This window comes from Corvus moneduloides, chromosome 18 (genome assembly GCF_009650955.1).
Source record: "Corvus moneduloides isolate bCorMon1 chromosome 18, bCorMon1.pri, whole genome shotgun sequence".
In the NCBI taxonomy this organism is placed as follows: Eukaryota; Metazoa; Chordata; class Aves; order Passeriformes; family Corvidae; genus Corvus; species Corvus moneduloides.
This window is the reverse complement of record NC_045493.1, coordinates 10,454,885-10,477,691: the sequence shown is the minus strand read 5'-3', so window position 1 is coordinate 10,477,691 and position 22,807 is coordinate 10,454,885. Positions and strand designations below refer to the sequence as shown.

The 22,807-nt window shown below is 58.6% G+C and overlaps 1 protein-coding gene across 1 annotated transcript; it reads left to right on the top strand.

Moving 5' to 3' along the window:
- The first annotated feature begins 182 nt into the window (after positions 1-182).
- Positions 183-22,581, top strand: ACACB (acetyl-CoA carboxylase beta). Its single transcript, XM_032128429.1, has 53 exons — positions 183-325; positions 694-1,115; positions 1,803-1,929; positions 2,325-2,463; positions 2,680-2,789; positions 2,952-3,033; positions 3,429-3,527; positions 3,809-3,918; positions 4,175-4,285; positions 4,439-4,648; positions 4,964-5,134; positions 5,373-5,534; positions 5,696-5,859; positions 6,426-6,576; positions 6,656-6,759; positions 7,347-7,428; positions 7,970-8,115; positions 8,193-8,343; positions 8,475-8,609; positions 9,029-9,175; positions 9,276-9,464; positions 9,785-9,885; positions 9,965-10,053; positions 10,172-10,296; positions 10,633-10,746; positions 10,829-10,942; positions 11,285-11,374; positions 11,468-11,586; positions 11,802-11,939; positions 12,355-12,454; positions 12,546-12,653; positions 12,833-12,889; positions 13,431-13,472; positions 13,550-13,765; positions 13,849-14,004; positions 14,303-14,506; positions 15,031-15,186; positions 15,449-15,571; positions 15,877-16,146; positions 16,464-16,561; positions 16,706-16,826; positions 17,008-17,118; positions 17,620-17,763; positions 17,844-17,964; positions 18,110-18,206; positions 18,372-18,468; positions 18,672-18,807; positions 19,106-19,283; positions 19,423-19,535; positions 20,049-20,203; positions 20,367-20,537; positions 21,095-21,231; positions 21,354-22,581. The coding sequence occupies exons 2-53, from the start codon at positions 703-705 to the stop codon at positions 21,478-21,480; spliced, it is 7,131 nt and encodes a 2,376-aa protein (XP_031984320.1). The 5' UTR covers positions 183-325; positions 694-702; the 3' UTR covers positions 21,481-22,581.
- Positions 22,582-22,807: the final 226 nt, after the last annotated feature.

The following is a 22,807-nucleotide window of genomic DNA, read 5'->3' as shown; positions in this document are numbered from 1 at the left end:
GGAGCGTGTCCTTGTCCTTGTCCCCGTGACCAGGCACAGCGCCAGGGCACCTTTGTCCCCCAAGGATCGGGTGTCTCCCTCGCTCTTTCCACCCTCATCTCCAGCAGAAGTTTTCCAGACACGTTAGCAGGGAAATATTTATGCTTGACGTGACCGTCACGTGCGAGACCCAACTGCAACACCCGAGGGGGGGCCCGTGCTTCCCTCGGGGGCGGCCCTGGCACCGCGTGGGCTCCGGCCCGGGCAGGGGCGGGACACGGATGGACACACGGAGTGACCGGTGACACCGCACTGACCGGGGTGACCAGCGGGGCTGGCAGCCATGGTGAGGGCTGAGGGGAGGGTGAGGGGTTGAGGGGGCCGTGGCGCTTCTCCCTCACCCCCGTGCCCAGCTTTGACGGGGATAATCGGCCGCACTTACCGGGATTTGTGGGGGGCCCGTTCAATGCCCCCTCCCCGGTGTGAGGGCCGGGCTGGGGGTCGCCATCCTGAGGGTGCTGTGAGGGCCGGGCAGGTGCGAGGCCGCCCCCCCGGCCCCCTCACGGAGCTCCGGCACCGGGCAGGGAAAACAGCTCCGGCTGAGGGCGGCTGGTACCGGGGGCTGCGCTGTTGGAGCTCTGGGGCCGGGGCCGTGGTTTCGGGGACGCGGTTTCGGGGACGCAGCCGTGACCGCGGTTCTCCCTCTTCCCCCAGGGCCCGTGAATGCTGCCTGCCGCGCTGCTGCTGCTCGCTGTGCTTCTGCTCGTTTGGGCCAAAATGTCCAGCTCTCGGTGCGAGCAGGAGAAGGAGCCGGAGGAGAGCCCCGCGGGGCCGCCCCCCGCAGCCGGGCCGCCCCCCGCAGCCGGGCCCCCGGCGCGGCCGAGCTCCCCGGGCCCGCGGGCCGGGCGGGCGGGCGCGGAGCAGGAGCGGCTCGGCGTGTACAACCCCGCCGCGCTGCGCCGCCCGGCCCTCGCCAAGTTCGTGCTGGGCTCCTTCGACGACAACTCCTCCGATGACGAGCTGATGGCCACGGCCTTCAGGGTGGGCCGGAGGCGCAGCAGCCTGGCCGGGGTGGGGGGCACCGTCTCCGAGCCCTCCGCGGTGAGCGCCGTTCTGGAGCCCAGCGCCGGCATCAGGTGAGGATGGCAGCCCCCAGGGGCGGGAGCGTGGCCGAGAAGGGATGTCCCAGTTCGGGAGGGTGGGTGCTTGTGGTGGATGCATTGCTGTTGGTAAAATTGCGGGGCACATGTGCTGGTGCTCGTCGGAACCCCAAGGTGATGCCCCCAATCCCACTGCCTTTGGGGGGAGAGCCAGTGTCCTTGGCTGTGTGACAGCAGTGCCACCTGCATGACTGTGGCAAGGACCAGGGCAGGGGGTGCCCCCCCCAAATCTCTAATTTGGATGTGGGGCAGCTCACTCCCTGCTGGCTGCACCGGGCAGCTCCCATGGGAACGCAGCTGACATCCAGCAGAAACAACTGGAAGCCAAATCCCTCTGCCTGCCTCCTCTGGCTGCTCTGCTGCAGCTAAAAATAAGAAACCTTTGGCTGCAGGGACGTGCTGTGACACTTGACAGCCCGACAGTGGCTCTTGCCACGCTGGGTTTGGGGTGGTGTTGCCAGCAGTATCCCTGCTGCTCCTCCATGCTTCCACAAATAAGGAATTTTCCTTGTGTCCTGCCTGAGTCACGTTGTAGACGTGGTTGGTGACCTTTGCAGGACAGGCTTTGTAGGGGGTTTGGGGCTGGAAGAGGGCTCACTGGAGTGGCTCTGGGCTCTCTGGGGTGGCCCTGGGCTCAGTGTCAGCCACCACATCCCACCACAGGCCCAGCATGTCAGGGCTGCACCTGGCAAAGAGGAGCCACAGGAAGATGGACCTGCAGCGGGATTTTTCCGTCGCCTCCCCAGCTGAGTTCGTCACCCGCTTCGGGGGGAACCGTGTCATCGAGAAGGTCTGTCCCCACACGTCCCTGCTTGTGCCTGGGTAGAGGGTCACTGCTTTTCACAGGGACACCTTTGGGTGCTGCCTGAATGTCCTGTGTCCGCCGGGCTCGGAGCAATGGCAGCCCAGAGCTGTTCATCCCATGGCTTCACTCGCTCTCACGGGGCTGGGAGAGGGAACCCCATGCAGCAGCTTTGCACAAACAATGGCCAAAGTCCCATCCTCGGTTATCCCCAGCACCAGACATCAGAGATGTCATTGAGGAGCCTCATGCTCCGCCGGGATGTACAACCAGCTGTCGGGGAGCTCCTCATTAACACATCCCCCCTGCTTTGCTCCACACCCATCCCTTGGGGCAGCAAGGACAGGGTTCACCCTGCCACCCCCTTGTCCCTGTCCCCCCAGGTCCTCATCGCCAACAATGGCATTGCAGCAGTGAAGTGCATGCGCTCCATCCGCCGCTGGGCCTACGAGATGTTCCGCAACGAGCGCGCCATTCGCTTCGTGGTCATGGTCACCCCCGAGGACCTCAAGGCTAACGCGGGTAATTCCTGAGAATATCCCAAAAGGGAAGTTCCCTGCCTGGGGCTGAGGCAGAGTGGCCCTTTCCTGCACAGCCTGGAGTCACACACTTTCCTCCTGTGCAGCCAAATCCTGGAGGGAATATTTTTTCCCCGCTGCAGCCTCCCCAGGATGGAGGATTTGGGAAGGGGTGCCACTCAGGGATCTAGCTCCCCCTAGCCCCTGTGCTGTCTTGCAGAGTACATCAAGATGGCAGATCACTACGTGCCTGTCCCTGGAGGGACCAACAACAACAACTATGCCAACGTGGAGCTGATAGTGGACATTTCCAAACGGATCCCAGTCCAGGTAGTGGCCATTCGTGTGTCTCCCACCTCTGTCCCAAGGGAAGTTGCTGGGCAGAGGGGACACCCCAAAAGGGGGTGATGTCCCTGCATGCTGAGGAGCTGGGCACAGTGGGAGATGCCAGTGCAGGGATAATGCTCCCACTGCTGCTTCTCCTTGTGCCAGGCGGTGTGGGCTGGCTGGGGACATGCCTCGGAGAACCACAAGCTGCCAGAGCTGCTGCAGAAAAATGGGATAGCTTTCCTAGGTAAGGTCACACTGCTTCTCTGTGCTGGGTGTTGGGCTGGAGTGTGCACTCACTGCCAGGGACACTGCACTGGGAATGCCCCTTTGGTTTCTCTGGCATGCCCACCCCATGGAGTGGCAGTCCTCAGGCTGGGGCATTCCCAGGAATGCTCCTGTTTTCTGGGTTTTCCAACTGATGCAGTATTCACAGAGGGACATCAGGTGGGAGCAGACCTTGTGGGATTCCCAGCCTGAGCTCCCCATGGAGAAGGGTTGAGCTTCGTCCAGAGATGGGCAGTGGGTTTGGGGGGGTTCCCGCATACCCAGTCCTTGCAGAAGGCTGGTGGGGTTGGCTCAGTGATGTGGGGATGGGCTGGTGGGTTGGGCCCCCCTCAGCCCTTCTCTCCCTCTCTGAAGGTCCCCCCAGTGATGCCATGTGGGCGCTGGGGGACAAAGTCGCCTCCACCATCGTGGCGCAGACTCTGGAGATCCCCACGCTGCCGTGGAGCGGGAGCGGTGAGTGCTTCCTCGCAGCCCCCACACCCTCCCTGCTCCCCCCTTCCCCTCCTCCTTGCCTCTCTTTCCCCCCAGAGCAAGCACCAGGATGGGGTCCTTGGCCCAGCTGGCCACACATATTGGGGACCCCACTGCAGCAGCTGGTTTGGGCAGCGGGATTTTGGAGATGGGGTGCATGGAAACAAGGAAAATGATGGAATCCTCAGATCCCTGGGCACAGCCAGTGTGCCACCCCAGCTGCGCCACCCTGGTAGTGACCTTAGCCCTGGCCACATCTGCAGGTCTGGTGGCCCAGTGGTCCGAGGAGGACCAGAAGCATCAGCAGGCCATCAGCATCCCCCTGGAGACGTACGCGCAGGGCTGCGTGAAGGACGTGGAGGAAGGCCTGGAGGTAAAGCTGAGCCTGTAGGCAGCTGCTTATCTCTTGCCCAGCATGATTCCTCCTCAGAACCTGCCTGCCCTGGCCCTTCTGGCCTCCCAGCACATGTCACAGTGACACAAGGCTGTGGCAGCAGCAGTTTGTCCCTCTGCTGGAGGGATGTCACTCGGGATAATCCCGCTCAGGGATGCCTGCAGCTGTGTGGGCTGTCAGGGTGGTGGGCTGGGGTCCAAAACATTGCAGTCACCCCAGCCCTTGACCCTCTCAGGTGGCCACGAGGATCGGCTACCCCCTGATGATCAAGGCAGCAGAAGGTGGCGGGGGCAAAGGCATCCGAAAAGTGGAGGCAGCAGAGGAATTTAGCGCCTGCTTCCGGCAGGTGAGAGGTGCTTGGAACCCCCATCCCTGTCCCCATCCCAGCAGGATCCTGCTCCCACCTGGAGTACCTTCCACTTCCTTCCGGAACTCTGTCTCCATCCTGGGATGAATTTTGGGGCATGATGCCAAAGCACGACCCTCTCCCCCGCTGCAGGTGCAGGCGGAGGCGCCCGGATCCCCCATTTTCCTGATGCAGCTGGCGCAGCACGCACGGCACCTGGAGGTGCAGGTCCTGGCAGATGAGTACGGCAACGCCATCTCCCTCTTCAGCCGTGACTGCTCCATCCAGCGCCGCCACCAGAAGATCATCGAGGAGGCACCGGCCACCATCGCTGCCCCCACCGTCACCGAGGTGATGGAGAAGGTGGGTGGCCTGGTCTTGAGGCAGCACCAGGTTTTAGTGGGAAACTGGGCTGGGTTTATTGGGGTTTTAAGGAAGGGACCCCTGAGCTGAGCAGGACTCCGTGTCCAGGGTGGTTGGGCACAGGAACAACCTCCCCAGGGAAGTGGTCACAGCCCTAAGCCTGCCAGAGTCCAGAGAGCGTTTGGACTCTCAGGCACGTGGTGGGGTTTTTGGAGCGTCCTCTGCACAACCAGGAGTTGGGTGATGATCCAGTGGGTCCCTTCCAAGCCAGGATGCCCCACGATTCCATGATGCAGGGGTTTCCCTCTCCCACAGTGTGCTGTCCGCCTGGCCCAGATGGTTGGGTACGTCAGTGCAGGCACCGTTGAGTATCTGTACGGGGAGGATGGGAGCTTCCACTTCCTGGAGCTGAACCCCCGGCTGCAGGTGGAGCACCCGTGCACGGAGATGGTGGCGGACGTGAACCTCCCGGCTGCCCAGCTGCAGGTACCTGCACACACACACAGAGCTCACTCCAAGGGTGTTAGAGGAGGCAGTTTGGGGATTTAGGGAGGAGCACTGGGCTGGAGCCTGGCAGAGGGAAGCTGCCCCATATCCCATCATGGAGGGTGCAGGTGAAAGCAGTGTGGCAGCTTTCCTTCTCCTCTGGCTTCCCGCTGGGAACTCTCCATTCAGACTCTCTGTCAGTGTCTCCCTGGCAGCTCAACTCTTGTCTCTCCTGCAGATTGCAATGGGCATCCCCTTGCACAGGATAAAAGACATCCGGGTGCTGTATGGGGAGAGCCCCTGGGGGGACACCCCCATCTCCTTCCACAGCCCCTCCAACCCCCCCGTGCCCAGGGGCCACGTCATTGCTGCCCGGATCACCAGCGAGAACCCCGAGGAGGTGAGCTGGGGGTTGGGGTGGGGACAAGGGGACTCTGCCACCTGTGGGGTTGATCTGGGCAATGTTCATGGGATCAGTGCCATCCATGGGGGTTCCCCTTCCCTGTCTCGCTGCACGAGTCTCAGTCCTGGTTCCTCCATCTCTGCTCTGTCTTGGCTCAGGGTTTCAAGCCCAGCTCGGGGACGGTGCAGGAGCTGAACTTCCGCAGCAGCAAGAACGTCTGGGGGTACTTCAGTGTGGCAGCAGCCGGGGGGCTGCACGAATTTGCCGATTCCCAGTTTGGGCACTGCTTCTCATGGGGAGAGAACCGGGAGGAGGCCATCTCGTGAGTGTGATGGGATGAGCTGGAGGGTGGGTGTCCTTGGGAAGAGGCACAGTCGGTGTGAGCTGGGAAAAGTGTTTTTATCCAACAGGACCAGAACGGTGCTGCTGTGCTAAGCACCTGGCTGGCTGGCCAAAGCCAGAATTTTTTGGACTGTGGTGGTGCTACGGCCCCAGTTCATCCAGCTGATCCTCCAGGAGATGTTGTAGTGATCTGCTGAGCATTGCTTAAAGCCTGTGAGCAGCAGTGTCCATTCAGGAACTGAGCAGCAGTTTCATTCAGGGCTGTTTCGTGGCCAGGTTGGATGGGGCTTGGAGTAACCTGGTCTAGTGGAAGGTGTCCCTGCCCATGGCAGGTGGTGGAACAAGAGAATTTTTAAGGTCCCTTCCAACCCAAACCATGCAGTGAAGCAGGTTGAGCGCCTTGAGTACCTCTCTGAAGGTGCTGGGGGCTCAGGAGCTCATCACCTCAGGAGCTCATCGCCCCAGGCCCTGAAGCTCCCATATTCCCTCTGCTGAGAGTGAAGTGCCACCTTCTCAGTCATTAATGAAGGGCTTTGTCCCTAAAAGGAACATGGTGGTGGCCCTGAAGGAGCTGTCTATCCGTGGGGATTTCCGGACCACGGTGGAGTACCTGATCAAGCTGCTGGAGACAGAGAGCTTCCAGAACAACGAGATACACACGGGCTGGCTGGACGACCTGATTGCTGAGAAAGTGCAGGTGGGGGTGACCAGCTTCCAGGGTCACCATTCCCCTTCCTTGGGATAAGACCCAAACCCTGTTCTTTTTGCCCCCACAGGCAGAGAAGCCGGACACGATGCTGGGGGTTGTCTGTGGTGCCCTGAACGTGGCGGATGCTGCTTTCAGGACGTGCATGACTGACTTCCTGCACACGCTGGAGAGGTGTGGAGTGGGGGCTGCTTGGAGGGGGCTTGGTCATGGGGGAGGCACCTTTCACCAGATCAGGTTGCTCGGAGCCCTGTCCAACCTGGCCTTGAGCACTTCCAGGATTGGGGCAGCCACAATGGAGACATGAGTGTTGCTCTTCTGGGACATCTTCCTTTCGTTTTTGCTTTGCAAATTTAGTGAGAGTAGTGCTGTGACAGGCAGGGACAGTGTGGCTCACAGCTCTGGCTCCTCAGCTATCACTTTGTCTGGACATTAGGAAAGGCTTCCCATGGCTGGGAAAACAGCTTTCAAGGGGAAGTGGCTTGGCTGTGCAGCTTGCTTTTGTTGTTCAATATCAAGGTTATTCCTCCGGCCTTGGAGGACACCCGGGGCTCTCCCATGCACCTTATCTGTGTGTTTTCCCAGTGCCTGGCCTCCCTCCAGATCTGGCTGTGCATGGTGCTCACGTGGGTCACTTAAAGCTGACACTTGTCCCCTCTGGTCACTGTCATACCCTCTGTCCAGGAGGGAGCACTGCTGACATCCCACCTACTTGGAGAGGCTGGGAATGCCTGGGGCCTGATCCCTCCATTGTGTTTCAGGGGCCAGGTGCTGCCAGCAGCCTCCCTGCTGAACATCGTTGATGTGGAGCTCATCTATGAGGGTGTGAAGTACATTCTGCAGGTGAGGGCAGGGCCACGCTCCCCCCAAACCAGCCACAGCGCTCCTCAAGGGGTCAGGGATGTGCTCCTGTCCTGAGGGAGAAAGGTGAAATAAATACAAGGTTGTCCTTTAAAAATGTGCAACATAAAAATGAGGTTAATAACCTCATAACCTTAACAACCTCGTTTTAACCTGACAGACATTTCCATACACCCTGTTGCCCTGAGTTTATTAAGGGAGTTCCTTTTCTTGCTTTTAAACCCAATTAGTTGGACTTCATGCAAAACTCCCTACTCACAATGAAAGTAGCAGGTGAGCCATGTGTTGCACCAGCTCTGGGCTGGGAGTTGAGTTAAGCCAGCTCTGGGCTGTGTGTTAAACCAGCTCTGGACTGAGTTGAACAGCTCCTCGGTGCAGCCTGAAGTTGTGCCTCCTGCCCTCCCAGCCCAGCCCCATCCTGTGGCAGCAGCTGTTGCCCTGAGCATGGCGAGGTGCCCCCCCAGCCCCAGCCTCGCTATTGAGTGTGTTTTGGGGTTGCACTGAGGGTGTCCCCTGCCCGCAGGTCGCCCGCCAGTCGCTGACCACGTACGTGGTCATCATGAACCGCACGCACATCGAGATCGACGTGCACCGGCTCAACGACGGCGGGCTGCTGCTCTCCTACGACGGCTGCAGCTACACCACCTACATGAAGGAGGAGATCGACAGGTACCCCCTGCCAGGGCCCCCATTCTCCCTCCCCGATGGCCAGCAGCCGGCTGGTGACACCTTTCCCTCTCCCGTAGGTACCGGATCACCATCGGCAACAAAACGTGCACCTTCGAGAAGGAGAAGGACCCGACGGTGCTGCGCTCGCCCTCCGCGGGGAAGCTGCTGCAGTACCTGGTGGAGGACGGCGGCCACGTGGACGAGGGGAAGGTTTTTGCGGAGATCGAGGTGAGCTTTGCAGAAGATCTGGAGAAGCAGCATTCGGCAAAGACGGAACCCCGCAGCGCTGCCGTGATGCTCGTGGGATGTGCAGCCCGCGGGTGCTGCTGGCTCGCTGACGGTGTCCCCCTCCTCCCCAGGTGATGAAGATCATCATGACGCTGGCGGTGGAGGAGGCGGGGCGGCTGCGCTACATCAAGCGGCCGGGAGCGCTGCTAGAGGCCGGCTGTGTCATTGCCCGCCTCCAGCTCGATGATCCCTCCAAAGTGAAGCCTGTGAGTCTGCTGGGGGGTGCCACGCTGCTGTCATCTCCTACTCAATCCCGGTCGGCATCCTGGGAATGCTCCCTAGGGGACAAAACAGAGGAGGTACCCTGATGGGGCATCACAGTGATGGTCATGCCACGTCTTTGGGCTCTGCTGGGGCTCAGGTGCAGCTCCACATGGATTGCTCTGATTCCTCGGTGTGGCAGGGGCTCACATGCACTAAAAATGTGCATTTATAGCACTAAAATCCCCAGTTTTTCTGCATTATTTTCATGATGGACACTGGCACATCCACAATGCTGAATGTCAGGTGCTTCCTCTCTATCTAACCCAAAGCAGGGGTTGTGCTGGTTCCTTTGGGGCAGCTGCAGCTCTCAGGGGCCCTGTCAGCAAGGCCAGTTCAGCCCACCTCCCTCTGCCCTCTCCAGGCACAGCCGTTCACAGGGGGGCTCCCAGCCCAGCAAACCCTCCCCATCACTGGTGAGAAGCAACACCAGGTTCTCCGCAACGTGCTGGACAACCTGACCAACGTCATGAATGGCTACTGCCTGCCCGAGCCCTACTTCAAGACCAAGGTGGGTGCCAGGCTGTCTCACGCAGTTGCCACACGTTTGCCACGAGGGCAAGTCGGGCAGCACCAGTGGGAATGGGCAGCACCACCTCCTGCTCCCACAGGTGAAGGAATGGGTGGCACAGCTGATGAAGATCCTGCGGGACCCTGCCCTGCCCCTGCTGGAGCTGCAGGAGATCATGACGAGCATTTCGGGAAGAATCCCGCTGGCTGTGGAGAAGTCCATCCGGAAGGTGATGGCGCAGTACGCCAGCAACATCACCTCAGTGCTCTGCCGCTTCCCCAGCCAGCAGGTGAGTGGCAAAAGGGGCTCACGCCCTCTTAACTGGAGCCAGCTGGGAGCTCCTGCCTGAATTTGTGCTGCCAGGATTTTATAACAAATTAAATGAGTGAGGGAAATCTGTGGGGGTTCGTATTTTCTACACGTGTTTGGTTTTATTTGTGTATTTGTATTGATTTGTGTGTTTCTTTTTATATTCATTTGTCACTTTGCATTTTTCATTTTGGGGGAAAAAAAAAACCACAGAGAAAGGCTCTGCATGGAGTAAGGAAAGGGGGAGCTGGCAGCCTCATGCCCCTGAGCCACCCCAGACCCTGTCCCCTCTCCCCACAGATTGCCAACGTGCTGGACACCCATGCGGCCACGCTGCAGAGGAAGGCTGAGCGGGAGGTCTTCTTCATGAACACACAGAGCCTGGTGCAGCTGGTGCAGAGGTGAGCCCTGTGCTGTCTGTGACCCTCCTGTCCCCCCACGGCCACCTCCTCTCAGCTCAGTGGGCTCTTTGCTCCCCAGGTACCGCAGCGGCATCCGGGGCTACATGAAGGCAGTGGTGCTGGACCTGCTCAGGCGCTACTTGCAAGTGGAGACACAGTTCCAGCATGGTGAGGTCTTGGGGCTCTCTGGGGAAACTGCAGGGCTCTCTGGGGAAACTGCAGGGCTCTCTGGGGGCTGCAGGGCTCTCTGGAGGAGCTGCAGGTCTCACCAAGTCCTGCCCCACAGCTCACTATGACAAGTGTGTCATCAGCCTGCGGGAGCAGTGCAAACCCAACATGACCCCTGTGCTGGAGAGCATCTTCTCCCATGCCCAGGTGGCCAAGAAGAACCAGCTGGTGATCATGTTAATTGTGAGTAAAGCCCGTGCCTGAGACTCCAGGAGCAAAGGCTGGTGGCCGGGAGGAGCCGAGGCAGCTCTGCATCGCTTGAAGTGTCCATTCCTGCCTCGTTATCCCTTTATTTTAATTATCTCCTCTCTGTGGTGTTGTGTGATTATACTTGGGTCAAAGAGAGCCCATTTTAGTGCCTTGGGCCATTGGCTGCATGGGGCTGGGGTGCAGGATGAAGCCATCCCATGTGGGACTGGGATGCAGGATGAAGCCATTCCATGTGGAGCTGGGGTTTGGGATGAAGCCATCCTGCACAGCGAGGAGCCTGAGCTGAGCCATGGTGGTATGACATTGCAGGACCAGCTGTGTGGCCGTGACCCCACGTTGACAGATGAGCTGACGACCATCCTCCACGAACTGACACAACTCAGCAAGACCGAGCACTCCAAAGTGGCGCTGAGAGCCCGGCAGGTCAGCCAGCATGATGTGGTGCCATCCCATTCCTGTCCCCATCCCTGTCCCCCATGCTTCCAGCTCCTCTCTGCCCTGGCAGGTGCTCATTGCCTCTCACATGCCCTCCTACGAGCTGCGGCACAACCAGGTTGAGTCCATCTTCATCTCCGCTATCGACATGTATGGACACGAGTACTGCCCTGAGAACCTGAAGGTTGGGAATTGCTTGTTTTTCCAGAGGGAGTTTGGGTGGCTTTGGGGAGGGATTCTGGCTGCAAGTGGTTTAGTCTTAAAAATAGCTAAAAAGCACTCAAAGCCTTGCTGCAGTGGCTGTGTGGAGCAGAGGAGGGGTTGCACCCCAGTGCTGCCAGTCCCATCCGTTGCCCCACACTCTGGCAGGGAACAGACATGTGGATTCATGTCTGGCTCTAGTGGTGTCCCCATGGTGGGCTGGGTGTTCCAGGGCACCCTACTGAGTTCCACATTGAGGGACTCCCTCAATAGGGCAGGGAGGTCTCACTTCATCCTTGCCCTAAATTTTGCTTTCTTCCCGCAGAAACTGATCCTGTCAGAAACCTCCATTTTTGATGTACTTCCTGTGTTTTTCTACCACACCAACGAGGTGGTGCGCATGGCAGCGCTGGAGGTGAGGGCTGGGGGGCACAGAGGGGGCCTGAGGGTGGCATGGGGGGCCCAGGGGTGGCAGGGCCACGGCGGTACCTCCTGTGTTCCCTCACAGGTGTACGTGCGGCGGGGGTACATCGCCTACGAGCTGAACAGCCTGCAGCACCAGCAGCTCTCTGATGGCACCTGCCTCGTGGAGTTCGAGTTCATGCTGCCCTCCTCCCACCCCAACAGGTACAGGGGTCCCTCCCACACACCTGTCCTGCTCCCCTGGACTTTCCACAAAGCTGGCGAGTTTGTATCATCCCTTCCATGCAAAGCAGGAGCTGCCACTGCGCTGTCCCGTTGGCAGTGGAGCAGGATGAGCCCTCTCCGGGTCAGGGTCCCCTGTGGGAGATGTGGTCCCACACGGTGCCTCCCCCACAGCTGACACTTGCTTCCCATGGCAGGATGTCAGTCCCTATCAGCATCTCCAACCCTGACCTGGCCCGGCACAGCACTGAGCTCTTCATGGACAGTGGCTTTTCCCCCACAAGCCAGCGGATGGGAGTCATGGTGGCCTTCCGCAGATTTGAGGACTTCACAAGGTGGGGGTGCAGGGACATGCCTGGCCAGTGTTTGTGTATTTTGGTTGCCACTGCAGTTGTTGGAGAGCAAAATGGGGTGGAAGAGTCACAGTTGGGGGCAGCTGGGCGGTGCTGGAGGCAGCTCCAGTTCCCACCACAGCTGCAGACTGGGTATTCTCAGTACAACACTTACCTTGTGGGGACACCAGGTGGCTTTTGGGGACATGTAGAACCTGGGGCACAGGTTAAACCCCTCTGCCCATGAACACAGCAGGGCTCAGAGCTGCCTTTCATGAGCTGTGGGTTTGCCGTGGGGCTGTTGTGCTGGTACCTGTGTCCCTGTCACACTGTCACAGCGGGTCCCTGGCGCTGTCCCTTCAGGCAGGGGGTGGGCACAATGTGCTGGCCTGTGACCCCATCCCTGCTGTTTGGGCAGGAACTTCGATGAAGTGATCTCATGCTTCGCCAACTCTCCGTCGGACAGCAGGTTCCTCAGTGAGGCACAGGCCACCACCTACGATGAGGAGGATGCCAAGGTGGGCATGAAGTTGCTGCTGATACCCCCAGGTGGTGCTGGGACAGCAGTGATGCTGCTGGCCAGGGTTGACTGTAGGGTTTTGTTGCCAGAACATCCGTGAGGAGCCAATCCACATCCTCAACATCGCGCTCTGCTCAGCTGACCACGTGGAAGACGAGAAGCTGGTACCCATCTTCAGAGCCTTTGCCCAGTCCAAGGTCTGTCACTGGGGCTGGACCCTCTTTTTGTAAACCTTGCAAGCCAGAACACTGTACCCCAAGGCACTGCCTCCTCTCCATGCCGTGTACCCCAAATTGCTGCAGCTTGGGTTGTGTTTGCTGCCTTGGTGGAGATGTTTAAGCTCTCATGACTGGTGGCATCTTCTGTTTCCATGTAGAAAAATATCCTTGTTGAGTATGGTCTCCGGAGAATCACGTTCCTCATTGCCCAGCAGGTGAGTGCAACAGCCTCTGACATCTATAAATACCATCACCTGAGTGATGGATGGACCCACTGTGCTTCAGGAGCTGGGAATTAATTAATGAGCCATTCAATGAGTGATTCATCTCCTGTATCATCCTTTATCCTGCTCATGTTTCCAGTAACATGGCTCCTGCAGAGCCACAGAAGCCATCACAGAGTAGAAGCCCAGAGTGGTTTGGGTGGGAAGGGACCTTAAAGTTCATCCCATTCCACTCCCTGCCATTGGGTGGAACTCTCCACTATCCCAGGTTGCTCCAAGCGCCATTCAGCCTGGCCTTGGACACTTCCAGGGATGGGGCAGCCACAGCTTCTCTGGGCAGCCTGTGCCAGGGCCTCCCCACCCTCACAGGGAGGAATTTCCTCCTAAAATCCAACCTAATCAATCCCTCCCAGCCCTTTTCCCTTTGCAGGAGAGCAAAGCCTGCCATGTTTTTTCTTTTTAATGGAGAATCAGAACAATCCTCCGCAGGCCAGGACTATTCATGTTGCCTTCTCTCTCCCTTTTGCCGCAGAGAGAATTCCCGAAGTTTTTCACATTCAGAGCCAGGGACGAGGTAAGATCCTGTGGGAGCAGTGGGAACGGTGCTGGCGTGGCACCGGCCCGGCCCTGGCTCACGGCTGTGCCTGGCAGTTCGCAGAGGATCGGATCTACCGGCACCTGGAGCCGGCGCTCGCCTTCCAGCTGGAGCTGAGCCGCATGCGCAACTTCGACCTGACGGCCATCCCCTGTGCCAACCACAAGATGCACCTGTACCTGGGGGCTGCCAGGGTGCAGGCGGGCGCCGAGACCACCGACTACCGCTTCTTCATCCGCGCCATCGTGCGCCACTCCGACCTCATCACCAAGGCAGGGTGGCACAGGGGCCCACGGGGGCACAGTGAGGGTGCAGGGGTGGCCTGGCCCCTGCTGAGCCACCTGCTCCATCACAGGAGGCCTCCTTCGAGTACCTGCAGAACGAGGGCGAGCGGCTGCTCCTGGAGGCCATGGATGAGCTGGAGGTGGCCTTCAACAACACCATTGTGCGCACTGACTGCAACCACATCTTCCTCAACTTCGTGCCCACCGTCATCATGGACCCCTCCAAGGTGTGTTTCTTGGGGTCCTGCTTCCTCTGTCCTGGAAAGGTTCCCCTGATGTGGAGATGGAGGTTTTGTCATCCCCTGTGCTCAGGACCGCCCGCCACCATCTCTCCCTGTCCCCTGTGGAGAGGGTGGATATCAGCACCGGGCCCAACCAGGAGGCATGGAGAGAGGGAAGGATCTCACCCAAATCTGAAATGGCTCTTTGGGGTGGAGATGCAACAGGGCTGCTCCAGCCTTGGCATGGTGTGCTCAGTGTTGTCCCTGGGGCCACCGACCCAGCCGTGTGCCATCCCGTGCGCAGATCGAGGAGTCGGTGCGCTCCATGGTGATGCGCTACGGCAGCCGCCTCTGGAAGCTGCGGGTGCTGCAGGCCGAGGTGAAGATCAACATCCGCCTGACGCCCACTGCCACCGCCATCCCCATCCGCCTCTTCCTCACCAACGAGTCCGGATATTACCTGGACATCAGCCTCTACAAGGAAGTGAGGGACCCCGGCACTGGCAGCGTGAGTAACCCCAGTGGTGACTCCAGGAACCCAACCGCGGCTGCCTGGGTGATGCTGGGCTCCATCAGAGCTCTGGGGGGGCTTCTGCAAAACTCCTTGTGGACCTGAAGTGCTGGTCTGCCCAGAGCCCCCAGACTTCCAACAGCATTCCCACAGCTGGATTGGTTTCATTCCTATCTGTCTGCATCCAGCTGGATTCCTTGGGGTGGTGCTTTGTTCAAAGTGTGCTGAGCTCCATCCAGTTGGATTCCTCAGTGTGATACTTTGCTCCAAAATACATTGAGCTTTATCCAGTTGGGTTCCTTGGGGTGATGCTGGTGTGGAGCTGGGCAGTTTTGAGTGCTGAAGGTGAAGGTCACTGTTAGGGTGTCACTGGTACTGGCAGCACAGTAGTGTGACAGTCCCCTCAATAGCAAAACAGTGGGTGGAAAATCACCTTGGCCAAGCAAGGGTCAGCAGTGCTCCAGCAGAAGAGTCACCATGACATCCAGGGAAGGCAGCCAACGCTCTGCTCTCCTCTCCAGATCATGTTCCAGTCGTATGGGGACAAGCAGGGGCCGCAGCATGGGATGCTCATCAACACCCCCTACGTCACCAAGGACCTGCTTCAGGCCAAGCGGTTCCAGGCGCAGTCCTTGGGCACCACCTACGTGTACGACTTCCCGGAGATGATCAGGCAGGTGAGTCTGGCTGAGCAAAAAGAAGCTCCAAATTACTGTGTTTGCTCTTCGTCCCCACCCTCCCCAAAAATTCCCACCTGATGAAAAGGTCCCTCTCCTTGAGCTGTCAAATGAGAAAACAAAAAGAGCCCAAGCCCCAACACTTTTGGTTATGTGAAACATTTCTACACCAATTCCTAGCTCTTGAAATTCCTGAAACTAGATGGTCTTTAAGGTCTCTTCCAAGCCAAACCATACCAAGCCATGTGCTGTGTCTCCACAGGCTCTCTTCAAGCTGTGGGGCTCCTCGGACCTGTACCCCAAAGACATCCTGACCTACACTGAGCTAGTCCTGGACTCGCAGGGGCACCTTGTGCAGATGAACAGGGTCCCTGGAGGGAACGAGGTAGCAGGGAATGATTTGGGAATTGGGCAGGGGAAGCAGGTGGGAATGGCTGGTGGCTCCATCTGGCTGTGTTTAAAGCTTGGGAGATGCTCCTCAACCATTTTGTCTGTTGGTTAATGCCACCTGCAGCTCAGCCCTTGTGTCTCTTGGCCATGGCACTCAGTGCTCTGGTCTAGCTGACAAGGTGGTGATTGGTCAAGAGTTAGACTCAATGATCTTGGAGGTCTTTTCCAACCTGGTGAATTCCATGCTTCTGGGATTCTTGTGAGGATTCTGCCCTGTAACCTTGTGCTGTTTCGAGCCAGGCGGGGATGGTTGCTTTCAAAATGAAGCTGAAGACCCCCGAGTACCCCAAAGGCCGGGATATTGTGCTCATTTGCAACGACATCACGCACAAGATCGGCTCCTTTGGGCCTGAGGAGGACCTGGTGTTCCTGAGGGCCTCGGAGCTGGCGCGGGCCGAGGGCATCCCCCGCATCTACATCGCTGCCAACAGCGGCGCCCGCATCGGCTTCGCCGACGAGATCAAGCACATGTTCCAGGTGGCCTGGGTGGACCCAGCTGAGCCCTACAAGGTGTGTGGGCACCTCCCCTCCTTCAGCACAGGGAACAACAGAGGGTTTACCTGGGGAAGGAATGACCAGAGCTAGACCGGGATGTCAAATTGTGGGTTTGGAGCAGGCGGTGAGGCCACACCTGCACCCAGCACCGTGGGGATGGTTCCTTTGGCTTCTCCCAGGTGGTGGAGGTGGAGGTGCCAGTGCTGGCATGGCTGCTCTGTCCAGCTCTGGTCCCTGAGCTGCTGCACAGCATGGTTTGGGAAAGGGCCATGTCCCACATGAGTATATGTATGTGGGGCTCCACAACTCATCCTCCTCCTTTTTCTTTGCAGGGCTTCAGGTACCTGTACCTGACTCCCCAGGACTACACAAGGATCAGCACCATGAACTCGGTGCGCTGTGAACACGTGGAGGAAGGCGGCGAGTCCAGGTGAGTCCCATATCCCATGAGACACACGGAGATATCCCAAGCTCTGCCCTACACCCCACCAGGATGCAGCTCCCACCTCAGCATCCTGCCAGGCACATCATGCAGGTGAGTGATTCCCACACCACGGCTCCACTTTCCCCACAGGTATGTCCTCCTGGACATCATTGGGAAGGACAATGGATTTGGGGTGGAAAACCTGAGAGCTGCTGGTACCATTGCTGGGGAATCCTCCCGTGCCTATGATGAAATAGTGACCATCAGCATGGTACAGCTGCTCCCCTTCCCCTCTCTGCTGCTCCCCTCTCTCCTGCTGGCTCTTAACGTCACCCTAGGAGGGATAATGGGCTGCAACAAGGAGGCTGAGCCCGTCAGAGCAGCCTTCTCCAGGTGCTCATGGTCTGTGCTGCAGCCCCAGTGACCCCACGTGTCCGTGTGTGTGTGCCCAGGTGACCTGTCGTGCCATCGGGATCGGTGCCTACCTGGTGAGGCTGGGCCAGCGCGTCATCCAGGTGGAGAATTCCCACATCATCCTCACGGGTGTCACGGCTCTCAACAAGGTACCAAGCTCTGGCTGCATGTCCTCCATGGCACTGTCCTTCCCACCACTACCTGTGTGGGCTTCTTCCCTGCCCCATAGGAAGAGGTGGCAGCTCCCTGTGTATCATCTCATGGGACCTCTCTGGGGGAGCTGCAGCTGTGCTGGTCTCACTGAGCAGGGAGAGAATGACCCCCCACAGCTTTTTGGTGTTGCTTTGGGGGCCAGGGAATTGCTCCTGGGGTAGGGTGGGATGGCAGAGGTGCCTTGGGACCCCTCCCCAGGGACAGGACCCATCTCTGGGTAGAATCCCATTGGTTTGAGCTGAATTGAAACTGGGTTCACTAAACCTGTGCAGTAAAGCAGGATCCTTTCACTTTAACATCAGCCTGGACAGAGGTGGAAATTCAGCCTCAGCCCAGAGGGAATGTGCCTGTGCAGAGGTTTGGGCTGACAAACAGAGCAAGGGAGCAGCTCCTGTGTCAGCAGAGCCCCATGCATTTCCCTTGGGAACTCTGTCTAGGTGCTGGGACGGGAGGTTTACACATCCAACAACCAGCTGGGAGGAGTGCAGATCATGCACAACAATGGCGTTTCCCATGTCACCGTCCCAGATGACTTCGAGGGGGTCTACACCATCCTGCAGTGGCTCTCGTACATACCCAAGGTAGGAGGGTGCTGCAGGGTGGAGGTGGGGGGTGTCACCCATACCTGGCTGGTGACCTGCCCTCGGGGTCTCCCCTGCAGGATAACCAGAGCCCAGTGCCTGTCACTGCCGTAAGTGACCCTGTTGAAAGAGAAATTGATTTTGTCCCTTCCAAAGTCCCCTATGACCCCAGGTGGATGCTGGCAGGGAGACCCCATCCAAGTAAGTGAGAACAACCCAAGGCCTCTGCAGCACTGCTCCCAAATGCATCTTGTAGGTGCAGAAGGTGCTCTTGGCTGTGGGTTGGTGCTCAGGAGCCCTTCAGTGCTCACCCTTGCACCATTCCATGTTCTCCTGTGCTCCACAGCTCTCAAGGAGACCTGGCAGAGTGGCTTCTTTGACCAGGGCAGCTTCATGGAGATCATGAAGCCGTGGGCTCAGACCGTTGTGGTTGGCAGAGCGAGGTACTGCTGGGAGCAGGGATGGAGCTGGGATCCTGCATGTGTGCCCACTCACCTTTGAGCCCTGGCTGTGGCACTGCTTTTGGGATGGTGGAAGGGGAGCAGCTCTCTAGTGGGGCTGGGGTGGGAGGGAGCTGGCCTTGCTGAGCCCACCCTGCCCTGCTGCAGGCTGGGAGGTCTCCCCGTGGGCGTCATCGCTGTTGAGACCCGCACCGTGGAGGTGATGATACCCGCCGACCCCGCCAACCTGGACTCGGAGGCAAAGGTGAGTGGGGTACAGCTGAGGCCAGGTGGCATCTGAGAGGAGGCTGGAGGGGAGGGAAGGGAGCAGTGATCCTTGAGCATGTCTTGATTTTCCTTAATTCAGGTGAAATCAAGGATGCTAGGGTACTTTGTTTTCTTCCAGCTGTTTCATGCAGCATTCAAGGAAGAACTGCCGCAGTCTCAGCTGCTCACTGTTTTTTCCAGATAATCCAGCAGGCTGGGCAGGTGTGGTTCCCAGACTCTGCTTTTAAAACAGCCCAGGCCATTCGGGATTTCAACCGGGAGCACCTCCCACTGATGATCTTTGCCAACTGGAGAGGCTTCTCCAGCGGCATGAAAGGTACCCGTGCTTGGGATACCCAGATTCCCATGGTGTGACAAACCTCTGGCACCCCTGCCACCCCACGGGGTCGTGGGACGGCCCAGCCTACCAGGGTCTGCACCACTCTGGGATGTGGGGTTGGGCTGGGGAGGTCATGGGGCATCGCAGTGCACAGGTCCCATGGGTTGGTGGCTTCCCGCTGGTTGATTTTGGGGTGCTTTGTGTCTCCAGTGGAGAAGGTGGCTTTGGGCAGCTGGGAGGAGGCTGGGGCAGTGGCAGTTGGGACACCCAGCCCCTGAGTCCCTTTGGCTTTCAGACATGTACGACCAGATGCTGAAGTTCGGCGCCTTCATCGTGGACAGCCTGCGGGACTTCAAGCAGCCTGTCCTGGTGTACATCCCTCCCCACGCGGAGCTGCGCGGCGGCTCCTGGGTGGTCATCGACTCCACCATCAACCCCCTGCACGTGGAGCTCTACGCCGACAAGGAGAGCAGGTCAGCATCCAGAACACCTGTGGGTCATCCAGAACACCTGTGGGTCATCCAGAACACCTCTGTGTGTCAGCTGCCTGGACATCTTGCCCTAGAATTTATTCTCCCATGCAGACCTTGCTTTACCAAATGTCCCTTCCAGGGGAGGCATTTTGGAGCCTGGAGGAACAGTGGAGATCAAGTTCAGAAAGAAGGATTTGGTGAAGACCATGAGAAGGATTGATACAGTCTATGCCAAGCTGGTGGAGCAGTTGGGTAAGGGAAGGAAGGGAGTTTTGGGCTGTGGACATGGGTAGTGTAAGTTAAACATGAGGCTCAAGCACTTCAGTGGCAACCACCAGGAGTCCTTTGGTGTCCCTCTGGAAAAATTCTTTGTGTCTTTTCTGTTGGTGGAGCTGGGAGGATGTGGTGGTGCTTTAGAACACCTGTATCTCCTGGGGGCTCTGTCAATGGGTTAAATGGGGCTGGGGTCTTCTCCCGTGCTTTGAGATGAAGGATGGCCGGGTTGAATCGGTTCCTGATGCACTGGGAGCTCCTTGCCCCTGTGTTACAGCACAGTCCCACAAAGTCCTTGCAAATGCCGCCTCCCCTCTCCCGTGGCAAGCGCTGAGCGCGGTGCGACCTCTTGGTGGCCGTGGCCTCTGTGGCTGTGGTGTCAGTGCGCCAAGGAAAGAGCCGTGGCTCTGGGCGTGGTGGCTGATGTGGGAACACAGAGGGGACCCCGTGGTGGCATCATCAGGGGGCTGCTCAGCCCGCTCTGTCCCACAGGGACCCCCGAGCTGTCGGAGGGGGAGCGCAGGGAGCTGGAGAAGCAGCTGAAGGCGCGGGAGGAGCTGCTGCTGCCCGTGTACCACCAGGTGGCCGTGCGCTTCGCTGACCTGCACGACACCCCGGGCCGCATGCAGGAGAAAGGGGTCATCACGGTGAGCCGGCAACAGGGGAGGGCTCTGAGGTGACAGACAAAGGCGGGGAGAAAATCCCCTTCCTGTGACATCTCTGCCCCGGGGCTGCTCTCTGCCCTCCATCCCGCCGGAGCTGGGAGCGAGCAGCCGCCGGCAAACCCGGGCTGTGCTCCGGTTTCCGCAGGACATCCTGGAGTGGAAGAGCGCCCGTTCCTTCCTCTACTGGCGGCTGCGGCGGCTGCTGCTGGAGGAGATGGTGAAGGGGGAGGTGCTGAAGGCCAACAGCGAGCTCAGCCACATCCACATCCAGTCCATGCTGCGGCGCTGGTTCATGGAGACGGAAGGAGCTGAAAAGGTACCTCCAGCCCCCGCTTCCTGAGGCACCTCCACAGCCAGGGCATCCCGAGGGATCTCACCTCGTTCTCCCATCATTCAGAGGTTTCAGTGGTGCCTCAGTGTGTTGTGGGAATGTGTGAGGATGGACGGTGAAGCAGCCCTGAGCTAGGGCTGGCTCTTCAAATCAGGTGACCCCAGTTGGGTGCTGGTGCTCAGCGGTGGCAAAGTGGTCCCCAAATAATTATTTTCTGCCATGACAGGGCTTCCCAGGGCAAAAGTGGGGTCTTTAGCATTTGAGCTGCTCTCAAATGACACACACATTGCTGTGACTGCCTCAGGAAGTAGGACCTGCAAGAGAACCTTTTTGCATTTTAAATGGTTTGCAAATGTTTCCTGAATTTCAGCTTGCAGATTGAACTTTTTACCCCGTGGCTGCAACATGGGGGAGTGTGCCGTGCCATAGGTGCAGGACTGGGAAGAAAAATCCCAATGCCTGCATTTGAGGCTCCAGGAGGAAGGGGGAGTTTGGGCTGTGCAGGCAGCAGGATCCCCTGCCCACGGTGCTGCTTTCCCCAGGGCTACCTCTGGGACAACAACCAGGTGGTGGTGGAGTGGCTGGAGAAGCACATGCAGCAGCAGGACGGCACCCAGTCGGCCATCAGGGAGAACATCAAGTACCTGAAGCGGGACTACATCCTCAAGCACATCCGGAGGTGAGTACCTGTGGGAGCTGGGATGAGAAGTGGCATGCTGATCCCTGGCGTGGGAACAGCAGGGGATGAACACCGGGCAGTTCTCACTTGGGCCTCTCAGGAAATTGCCCTGTGCCTTGCAGCTTGCTCCAGGCCAACCCCGAGCTGACCATGGACTGCATCGTGCAGATGGCTCAGCACATCACCGGGCCACAGAAAGCCCAGGTCGCCCATCTCCTGTCCAGGGTGGACACTGATGATCCCTCCTGAGCTGGGCAATTGCCATGGGGTAGGAGAAGCACCAGGACATGACCAGACCTCACCTGCCCACCTGGTTCCTCAGCCCTTGAACTGAAGCCTTGGACTCTTGCTCATGTGCCTAAATAAAGGACGCCAGTGCTTGTATTTTAAGCCATGGAGATGGTCTTGCCATCCATACAGAGTCCCCTCTGGCACTTGGGGTGATGCCCAGAAGATGAACTTGTCCCGAGCCAAGCCTGGAATCTGGACCTGGTGCAGAACTTGGTTTTAAAAAGAATCTAAAATATTTTCCAGTTTTAATTGCCAGCCCTGGCCTTGGTCTTTCAAACAAGCACCAGGTCAGACATGTCTCACCAGACTGGACAGAGCTGGAGGCACAGACCCCTGGCCAGGGCTGGTGTCTGGCTGGCTGGGCTCAAGCTGACTAGGCACCAAGACCAGGAAATGAGAAGCAGCCTCCAAGTGATGCTTTATAAACTGCAAGGAGCAATTTTTGTCATCCTTTCCCTTGCTGGGGGGCAAAGAGTAGATGTGACCACGAGCAGCTGACGGCCCAGGAAAGACCTAAGTGAGCTGATCTGGGAGCTGCTCCTGTGGGAATGTCCAAGGATCCATCAGAGTTTGACTGACCTGACTGTTCCTCTCGTCCATCTCATGTCCTTTCTGGCTCCTGCAGAGCATGGAGTGGAAGGAGGATGGCTCCAGGTGCTCCTGCCCCAGTGACCTGGCTCCTCCTTGGAAGCAGCGGAGCCAGGGGGAGCTGTCACCTGCTGGGACCTGTACCCTGCTGCTCAGGTAGCCTTTAACCATCTTGGTCATGGAAGGGAAATTTGAAGTTCTCCAGTGCCTCTGGCTGTGTCATTTCCCCAGCACAGATTTACCCTGGGCTCAAAAGGAGGAGGTGGGATGGCCACGGAAGATGGGAGACCTGGCTCGAGAGAGAAGATGTTGGACACCTCCTGGGACTGAGCTGGAGGGTCCCACAGGGCCTGTGGGAGGTCTCCCTGTCCTGGGGTGGGGATGGGAAGGGTCTTGGGAGTCGCTTCCTGGCTGGAAGGTGTCACTGCTGACAGGCAATAAAGTGAGCTCAGCTCCCAGGGAATTCCCTGACCTCTGTGTCTTCTGTCATTGTCCTGAGCTGGGCCTGGTGCCTGTGGCACTGGGCAGCCCCTTCCCTGTGGCACAAGACCTGTTTGGGGTGGGGCAGCTCCAAGCATCCCTCCTGTCAGCCTCTGTCCCCACTCCAGAGCTTTTCCAGGCATCTCAGAGGGTTCCAAGAACAGAGTGACACGGTGGAGGAAGAACTCTTAAATACCTGTAAACTCTTGCTCTCCTG

Excerpts from the sequence above, each read along its gene's own strand:
- ACACB (XM_032128429.1), top strand. The coding sequence starts at position 703 with ATGCTGCCTGCCGCGCTGCTGCTGCTCGCTGTGCTTCTGCTCGTTTGG. Across the intron at positions 2,790-2,951 it reads CCAAACGGATCCCAGTCCAG|GCGGTGTGGGCTGGCTGGGG; the intron begins GTAGTGGCCATT and ends TCCTTGTGCCAG. Across the intron at positions 10,297-10,632 it reads AGCTGGTGATCATGTTAATT|GACCAGCTGTGTGGCCGTGA; the intron begins GTGAGTAAAGCC and ends ATGACATTGCAG.